Raw genomic sequence first — 9,343 nt, forward strand, 5'->3', positions numbered from 1 at the left:
GTCGTCAGATTTTTGATAATGTCATGATATGTTACGAAGCAATCCACACAATGGCGCGTGATAGATTTGGTAACGGGGATTGTGCGGCGCTTAAAATTGACATGGCCAAGGCTTACGACAGAGTTGAGTGGCCCTTTCTTGAGAGGATGATGATGAAGCTTGGGTTTGACGGTCGGTGGGTTGAAAAGATCATGCGTTGTGTTACCTCGGTGAGCTTCTCGTTTAATATTAACGGAGAAATTTGGGGTCGGGTGGTACCGGAAAGAGGACTGCGTCAAGGGGACCCTCTATCCCCATTTCTTTTCCTATTTTGCTCAGAAGGCCTTTCTTGTCTCCTCAAGGACCGGGAATTGCAAAGTCGTATACATGGGGTTCGCTTTGGCCGCAATGATCTTCTTGTCTCCCACCTTTTCTTTGCGTACGATAGCATTGTGTTCTTCAAGGCCGATACCGAGGAATGTGCGGAGGTTGCTCGATGTCTCTCGTTGTATTCAGATGCTTCGGGTCAATTAATCATTAATCAACTACACTAAGTCGGACATTTGTTTTGGATCGAAAGTGGACGTGGATTTCGGGGCTGTTCTTGCGGGAATGCTCCATGTTTCTGTTACAAAATGCCATCAACGATACTTGGGGCTGCCTACTTGTGTGGGGAGGAAGAAAACCGACACCTTTGCCTTCGTTCGTGAAAGAGTTTGGACTAGGATAAATTCGTGGCGAGGCCTTTATTTCTCCCATGCCGGAAAAGAAGTCCTTATTAAGGCGGTCCTTCAAGCTATCCCTAGCTATGTGGCGAGTTGCTTTCGCCTTCCCCAAGATCTTGTTGATGATATTCACAAAGCCATTGCAAGATTTTGGTGGGGGGATACGGTGCAACATAAGAAAATTCACTGGTGTAAGTGGTCGGAGCTCGCGGTCCACAAGTCGGTCGATGGTCTTAGCTTCAGGGACGTGGAGAGATTCAACCAAGAGCTCATAGCTAAGAACGTGTGGAGACTCTTAAGACGCCCGGATAGCCTTGTTGGGCGAGTGTTTCGTGAAAGTTACTATGTCGACGGGGATATGCTCAAGGCCATTGTAAGTCATCGGGATCGGTTCTTTGGAGGAGCTTGTGTTGGGGTAAGGAAATAGTTATTCGGGGGTCAAGGTGGAGAATTGGAGACACCGAGAATACATCGGTGACCAAGGATAGATGGATCCAGCGGCCTCCGTCCTTCAAGCTCTCCATAAACCCCTTGATTCCGGGAGATATGCGCGTCTCCGAGCTCAAGATGGGCTCCGAAGCTTGGAACATTCCTCTCATTACGGCCATGTTTGAATCCGAAGACGTGGACGCTATTCTTAGCATCCCGGAGAGTCGTGGGGGAGGCCCGGACAAGCTCCGATGGCACTACTCTAAGGATGGGGAATATACGGTGAAAAGCGGGTATCGTGTGGCGATGGAGAGCACGGTCACGGCGAGCACCTCCTCTCCTTCCGGAAACATTACATGGTGGAACAAGCTTTGGAGCCTCAACGTACCCCCTAAGGTTAGACATTTTATTTGGCGTGTTTGTCGTGGGTGGATTCCCGTCCGTTCCTCTCTTCTTAAACGCCGTATTGTCTCCGATACTCGCTGCCCGGTGTGCGAAATGGGGTCGAAGACGGTCTTCCATGTGTTTTGGGGATGCCCTTGGTCAAGGAAAGTGTGGAAACTTGCGGGGTTTAAAGATATGATAAAAAACTTCCGGCCCGGCGACACGGTGGGGTTATTCATACATGCCTCGACGACTCTTAAGGTATGTGATTTTGAACTCTTTATTATTGTCGTGTGGGAACTATGGAATCATAGGAACAACGTGTGCTCAGGGAAGAAGAATTGGGAACCCGGCGATCTTCTTGAATGGTCGGCCGGTTACATTCGTGACTACCAACAAGCGGCGACGGGAGTTCGGGATAAGGAAGAAGGCGCCAATGGCTCGCCATGCGTGTGGGTGCCGCCCCCGGAGGACTCCATAGCGGTGTAGGTGGATGCAGCCGTGAGATCCGAAGGACGACGTATAGGCCTCGGCATGGTTGCATGGGACTCTAAAGGGGAGGTGTTGGGTTCGGAAATAGCGGTGCTTAATCTCGGACTCTCCCCTCGAGCTTCGGCGATCCTCCAAGGTATGTTTTTTTGCATTAGATTTAGGATGGCAGAAAATTGTTTTGCAATCCGATTGCCTCGAAGTTATTTCGGCGATCCGGAGGGGTTCCTCAACGGCCACGGAACTTGGAACGATCATAGATGATATTTTACTGCTTTGTCCTAGATTTCATCATGTTGATTTCCTTTATCACCCTCGTGGATGTAATAAAGCGGCCCATAATATGGCGAGTTTTGCTCTTAATTTCGATTCGGGCGCCCGGTGGTTGGGATCGGCTCCTCCTAATGTCATTGAGGAAATCGTGAACGATCGCCGTGGTATTAGCTCTTGATGTAACCACGGTATTCCTCCGCCACCTAAGTGAGGGTTTAGTAATATATTTTCCCGTGGTCCCGCCCACGGTTCTTAAAAAAAAAAATTAAAATTCATTTTATTAAGAAAATAGTCCACTCCGAAGTAAATTGAACTAACTGAAACAATTAATTTAATTTACTTCAATCCTGATGGACTATTTTTTTAATAAAATAAAATGTTGGCTATTTTTTAAAAAAGAGAGTGAATTATTGTTTTACTGATCTATATATCCATATTTAATATTTGAAGGCTTTCTAATGTCTTGCTTACAAACACTTCAGATCATTGAATTCATTTATTTTTATGAAAATGACCATTTTTTTACTACGGAAATGACCAAGCGAAAAGTTTAAAAATGCCTTGAATTTTCATAGACATATAGTCCTAATTTGTTTTGATCGGACTACCGAAATATACAAAAATAAAATAACAAATTCGTTAAATTTTTTGCGATATTCTTTATGGCGCCATTCTTTATTATGGAAAATAAACATTTTTTTATAAACACAAGTTTTGTGGGTATTTTTTATTATTTTTTGTGGAAAATTTTGACAAAATTTCAAAATAGGCGTTTTAAATCACCATAAAATTTCACCATCAAACAGTATTCAACGAAATTGAACCATCCACAACCTCAATTTTAATAATTAGTTTACGATTTATGTTCTTAAACTATTTTAAATGAACACAATACCCATAAATCACGTCCAATCATGAAAATTCTCTCCTAGACAAAAAGACTAAAAAAGAAAAAGAGAAAAAAGGTTATAAAATATATGGAACAGAAAGAGAAGAGAGAGATGAGACCCATCACCTTTACTTTGCTTCCCTTTCAATCTATCTATCTATCTAATCTAATCTAACTCCCCTCTCCATCTTCACTTCCATTTCACAAAATTCCCATCGCTGAACACACCAAAACAAATCTAACATTATCAAAACACCCATACATATACCCAAACAGAAAAAAAAAAAAAAATCATGGCTGCGTTTGGAAACTCCCCAAACCCATGGGAATCCTCGTACGACACGTGCTCGCAAGGTCTATGCAGTATGTACTGCCCGCAGTGGTGCTACCTAGTGCTCCCTCCGCCGCCGCCGATCTCCGACGACTCTGACTCCGACGCGGCGGACTTCACTCCGGTCATCATCGCCGTCATCGGAATCCTGGCCGCCGCCTTCGTCCTCCTCTCCTACTACACCCTCCTCGCCAAGTACTGTCGCAGATCCGGCGAAAATGACAATGCCCCGCCGAGAAACGACAATAACAGCGACCACGTCAGCAAGACGACAGTGTACAAGTTCAAGAAGAGGGCGGAGAGCGGCGGCGGGGGAGACTGCGCGGTGTGTCTGAGCGAGTTCGATGAAGGCGAAGCCCTGCGGCTCCTCCCCGGCTGCGGCCACGCCTTCCATGCCGCCTGCATCGACGCCTGGCTCGACTCCCACGCCACCTGTCCCCTCTGCCGAGCCAGCATCAATGACAACCCCTCCGTCTCCAAGCAGGTCGTTCAAAGCTCCGAGCCCGTGGTCGTCATCGTCGTCGTGGAGGAGCAAGAATCTGGAGAAACGGACGGTAGTGATCGAGGAGAAGAGACTTTCGAGCCAAAGAGCCCTGTCCAGCGATTCGCCTCCGCTCGCCTTCTTGTTGCCGACATCTTACGCCAAGACGACGAAGAAGAAGACGATCCACATCAATTGGTTGTTCAGATTGGGTCTTCATCCAATCACGATCATCATCAACATCATTCCGATCGTGATCGTGATGATGAGGAAACAGCTTTGCAAGCGGGACCCTTGGTTTGAGTCCTCTTGCCGTTAAGAAAAGAGAGTGAGGATCATGTTCTCCTCCCTAAAAATGTATAGGTGGTGGAGAGTTCTTTGCTTTTAAATTATTACTAATTTTGTTTTTCATTTTGTTTGTAATTTATTGAAAGATTCATACGAGAAAGAAAGAAAGAAAAATAATACTAGTGTACTTGATGGAAAATTGTGTTGGAAAATTGTGTGTTTATTGATATCAAAGAAAATTTAATATCAAGTTATTGACTAATTTGTGGCAAATATTTGAGTGAGGTCCACTCATCGAAACTGAAATATTTTTACTAATTCTTGTTCCTCATTTCGAGATGTATAAGATCACTTAGAAAATGGTCTTGTGAAGTCTTGACCGTGAGTCCTAACCTCGAGAGGTAGAAAACGGTCTATTAGTGCATATGGCACTTAATTACAATGAATAAGTTTCTCACTTAATAAAAGGTCATAAGACATATAGAGAATCTTGATCACTTTGTTACGTTTTCTCACGTCACAAAAATAACATTCATTATAAAGATAATTTTGATTGCGATCGACATTGTGTAATCTTGAAATTCATCATAAGGATGTAAAATTACTTTCATGGATAGATATCCTGAGGAAGAAATCTATGTCGAACAACCCGAGGATGATATATCAAACCGTGATTTTGATATTAAAGTTGGACTTGCCAATGTTTTAGATGTCTAATTTAAACAAAAATTCAATGAGATTGTCTTGATTTGGTCACACCTCGTTGACAAAAAAATTATACAAACTTAAAATGACGATTCTCGAAATTCTAGATGTCATATTGGAGTTAGACAATGCTTGTATGAGAAGAAATTAGAAAAACATCTCTCAAATTGAATATGCGAGAAGGTTAGGGAGTCTCGTGTAATTGTAAATTTGTACATTATCTGACTTAGCCTACACTAAGAGTAGATTGACTAGATATACGAGTAATTCACGTTCTGATTTATGAATAGTGATCATGAGAATACTAATACAATTTACTGGTGATTGTGATCTACGTCGTAAGAGATATTTCAAAAGTTATTGAATGATTCACTGGTGCGAGTTGTGTTGGAATAGATCTAGGATTAAGAATAATTTATCGCTTCTAGCAAGCCGCGGAATATAAAAAATTCTTTAAAACACGTAAAACGATTTACTACCTAGACAAAGTGCATGAACATATAATTTAAATTTAATAACTATAAAAAGTTTTCACTCGGTACCAACCTCGCTTGAAGCTTGAGCGTTGAGAAGCCTTTGGAAAGATTGACTCGCTCGTCTCCCCACTAAGCTCGTCTCCTTCGTGTCTTCTTGAACCTGAGTAACCACGATAGTTTCTACCACTAGAGTCTTTCGAGTTTGGTTAGGATTTAGTGTGCGCGCACTTTTAAACACTATGACTCAAGAACTTGTCTTTGAGCCAAAGAGCTACAAAAAAATGATAGGTTTAATGAGGACCTAGGTGCCAAAACAAAAGAGCAAGAAGAGAAAGAGCGGGAGAGGGGTGGGCGGCAAGTCTAGAGAGAGAAGCTCTCAATCTCAAAAACTTGTGTGTTCAACATTATGAATGAGGTGTGGTATTTATAGGAGGAGGGATTGCCTTGAAGATGTAGTTTCCTCTTTTCTATTGAATATCAAGTATTCATGAGCAAATCCCTTGTTTCCTCTTTTCCATTTGGGCGTGCAACCTTATTGCCATATGCGTCATGGATTTGTTACCTCATTTGTTCTCTCCTTGCTTGGCCGCCCATCACATAGCTTGATGCTATGGATTTGTTTCCTCTTTTTCTTTTGACAAGTATTTTCATACATCAATGCACAAAATAAACTCTCTTTCTGTTGTCAATGGTGCCCACAAGAAGAGTAGTAGTGTCTATTTATGTACATTTGATGTCATATAGTCTTACGAAGACTCTTGCTTGTAATTGCTTATTCATTTAATAATAAAGTTGAAACGTTCATTCATTCTTTCTTTGTTTGAAGCTTTATGATAAAACCTTAGTCTTTTAGTCCATAAACAAACTTAACAACTTACGAAGAGACAAATGTAGATTTTCATGAACAAACTCTTCGTAGTTTGCTTAAAACGATTTATTCGCAATCTTAGGGTCAAAGGACTATTGACCTCAGTATGATTGTTATAAGAATCTATGATGTCTGGTTAAGAGGCATTGAGAGTTGGAGACTCTATAGTTCTTCTAGGTATCTTCCGAAGGTACTGAATTGACCAGTGCACTTCTAGAGACAAGATAAGAACAAACCATTTAACCTATTATGTCTCGAAGTCACTATGTATGAATTGCATCATGCTTACCTTAATCCTGAAATGAGACATGCCATTTCACACCTTAGTATTCTCATTTGAGAAAGTCAGAGTTCGGACTCACTATGTGATTCCGAACAGGGCCTATTGGTGAAGTACTAAGTTGTGAGTATGTCATGAGTAACTTTGTGAAGTTCTCATAGATATGGAATTCATGTACAAGATTGCTGAAATGCAATGTATGTCACCTCATGCTTTGTTCCTTGGAGTGTGAATAAATGAACTACCAGTATCCAAATTGAGTCCTGACTCTTTTGGATGAAACAATGTGACTTGTTAGCTCCTCGTCAATACATTGTTTCTAACTTATTCACAAGCGACAAAGGAGTTGAAGAAATAACAGCTAGAAGGGTAAAATGGTAATTTAGTAAATCCCGACTTGCTGATGACATTCATGAAGGGTAAACATAGATAATATTCAGTGGATCCGCTCATTATAATTAGGTCGAATTCTTGAGTAGAAAACAAATTCATTTGAACCGAGAGATTTTCAGTGTCAGCTCTTTAGTGGAGTCAGTTGGCATTAATCTAAACTTGGAAAAGGTTTGTGAACTTTTGAGTCCAAGTGTTTAGCTCAAGCTTTGTTCATTTGGGTCCATGAGGTAACTGTCACGAATCACATCGATAGGAATAGTTAAACTGGAAGCTAAGTTAAAACAAGAACGAAAATTGTCAAAAGGGTATTTTTGTCTTTGGAGACAAAGGATGAAATGAATGTCAATAAATTTTTTGACAAGTTCATTTGATGACTTGATGTCACTCGGCCATGACTTGATCATTGGGCCTTGTGAATTAATTTCATTTCATAAGAATTTTATTGAAAATTCTTAATGGGCCTTTTCTTATGTTGTCATGAACAAGTGAAGAAAATTCTAGAAGCCTTTTCTAGTTAATATAGGCGCCCAAATACCCTAGAGATAGAGAGAATATTTTGTGCATAAATGTATGAAGATAATTGCCAAAAGAAAAAGAGGAAACAAATTTCCTCTAAGGGAAATAAGAGGTAGGCGCCCAAGTAGAGAAAGAAGCAAGGTAAGGAACAAAAAAGGAAACAAATCCAAGCCTTCTAAAAGGCTGCCTTGGCCGAGTGTCTCATAGAGGAAAAGAGGAAATTGGCTCATGAATATGTGATATTCTATAGAAGAGGAAACTACCTTATTGAAGGTGAGACCTCTCCTATAAATAGGTGTTGGAATCGATCTTGGGTTTGAAAAAATAATTAACGCTTCGGTAAGCGGCGGAATTTTAAAAATTTTCTTTTACAAGTAAAACAGTTTTTACTAACCTAGACAAGTGCAAGTACATGTAATTAAAAACCAATATGAGCTAGAAGTTTACTAACCTTTCTTGAAGCTTGAACTTTGAAGAAGCTTGTGGAAAGTTTGCAACGCTCGTCTCCCCTCGCAGCACGTCTCTCTTTCTTTCCTCGGCACCTCGAGCAACCACGAAAGTTTCTATCACTAAATCACTCGAAAAGAAGGAATCAGTGAGTGGGCACTTTTAAACACTACGACTTAAGAACAAGTCTCGAAGTCGCAGAGCTAAACACTAGGTCGAGTGAGGACCTAGGTGCCAAAGAAAGAAAAATCGAAAATAAACTAGAGAGAGAGAGAGAGGATTTTCGGCCACAAGTTCTAGAGAGAGAGTCTCTCAAATCTCTTAAACTTGGATGAATGAAATGTGAGGAATGAGGCTCCTATTTATAGGAGGAGGATTACCTTCAAAAGGTAGTTTCCTCTTTTCCTATTGCCTTGCACGTCCAACATGCCTCATGAAGGCTTAGGATTTGTTTCCTCAGTTGATTTCCTCTTAGTTGGCCGAAAATGCACTTTCCTTCTTAAGGAAATTTGTTTCCCCTTTTTCTTTTGGCAAGTATCTTCATACATCAATGCACAAAATAAACTCTCTTTCCCACTATGGCATGAACGAAATTCAGCCTTATTTTCCTTGGGTTGGACGAAATTTGAGCTTCTAGAAGGAGCTTCTAGATGTTTCTTCATTTGTTCATGACAACATAAGAAAAGCCCATTAAGAATTTTCAAGTAAAATTCTATGAAATGAAATTAATCCTCAAGGCCCAATTACACTAATATGGCTGAGTAATATTTATTTCATTTGTCATCATATGACAATGTCAAAAAAATTTATTGACATTCTTTTCGTCCTATGTCCAAAAAGACAAAAATACCCTTTTGACAATTTTCGTAAAACTGTCTCGTTCTTGTTTTGACTTAGCTTCCAGTTTAACTATTCCTATCGATGTGATTCGTGACAGTGACCTCATGGACCCAAATGAACAAAGCTTGAGCTAAACACTTGGACTCAAACGTTCACAAACCTTTTCCAAGTTTAGCTTAATGCCAACTGACTCCACTAAAGAGCTAACACTGAAAATCTCTCGGTTCAAATGAATTTGTTTTCTACTCAAGAATTCGACCTAATTATGATGAGCGGATCCACTGAATATTATCTATGTTTACCCTTCATGAATGTCATCAGCTAGTCGGGATTTGCTAAATTACCATTTTACCCTTCTAGCTGTTATTTCCTCAACTCCTTTGTCGCTTGTGAATAAGTTAGAAACAATGTATTGACGAGGAGCTAACAAGTCACATTGTTTCATCCAAAAGAGTCAGGACTCAATTTGGACACTGGCCAGTTCATTTATTCACACTCCAAGGAACAAAGCATGAGGTGACATACATTGCATTTCAGCAATCTTGTACAT

General features: G+C 40.7%; 1 protein-coding gene and 1 pseudogene across 1 annotated transcript; both read left to right on the forward strand.

Moving 5' to 3' along the window:
• Positions 1–240: 240 nt before the first annotated feature.
• Positions 241–2,455, forward strand: LOC149390310 (uncharacterized). The gene is made up of 2 exons (XM_089621280.1): positions 241–1,778; positions 1,849–2,455. Exons 1-2 carry the CDS (start codon positions 1,251–1,253, stop codon positions 1,996–1,998), a joined length of 678 nt encoding a protein of 225 aa, XP_089477406.1. The 5' UTR covers positions 241–1,250; the 3' UTR covers positions 1,999–2,455.
• A 735-nt stretch (positions 2,456–3,190) lies between these two features.
• On the forward strand, positions 3,191–4,493 carry LOC149390311 (RING-H2 finger protein ATL52 pseudogene; annotated as a pseudogene).
• Positions 4,494–9,343: the final 4,850 nt, after the last annotated feature.

Source organism: Urtica dioica, chromosome 7 (genome assembly GCF_054948205.1).
Source record: "Urtica dioica subsp. dioica isolate 48M chromosome 7, U.dioica_male_clone48M_v1_H2, whole genome shotgun sequence".
NCBI lineage: Eukaryota > Viridiplantae > Streptophyta > Magnoliopsida > Rosales > Urticaceae > Urtica > Urtica dioica.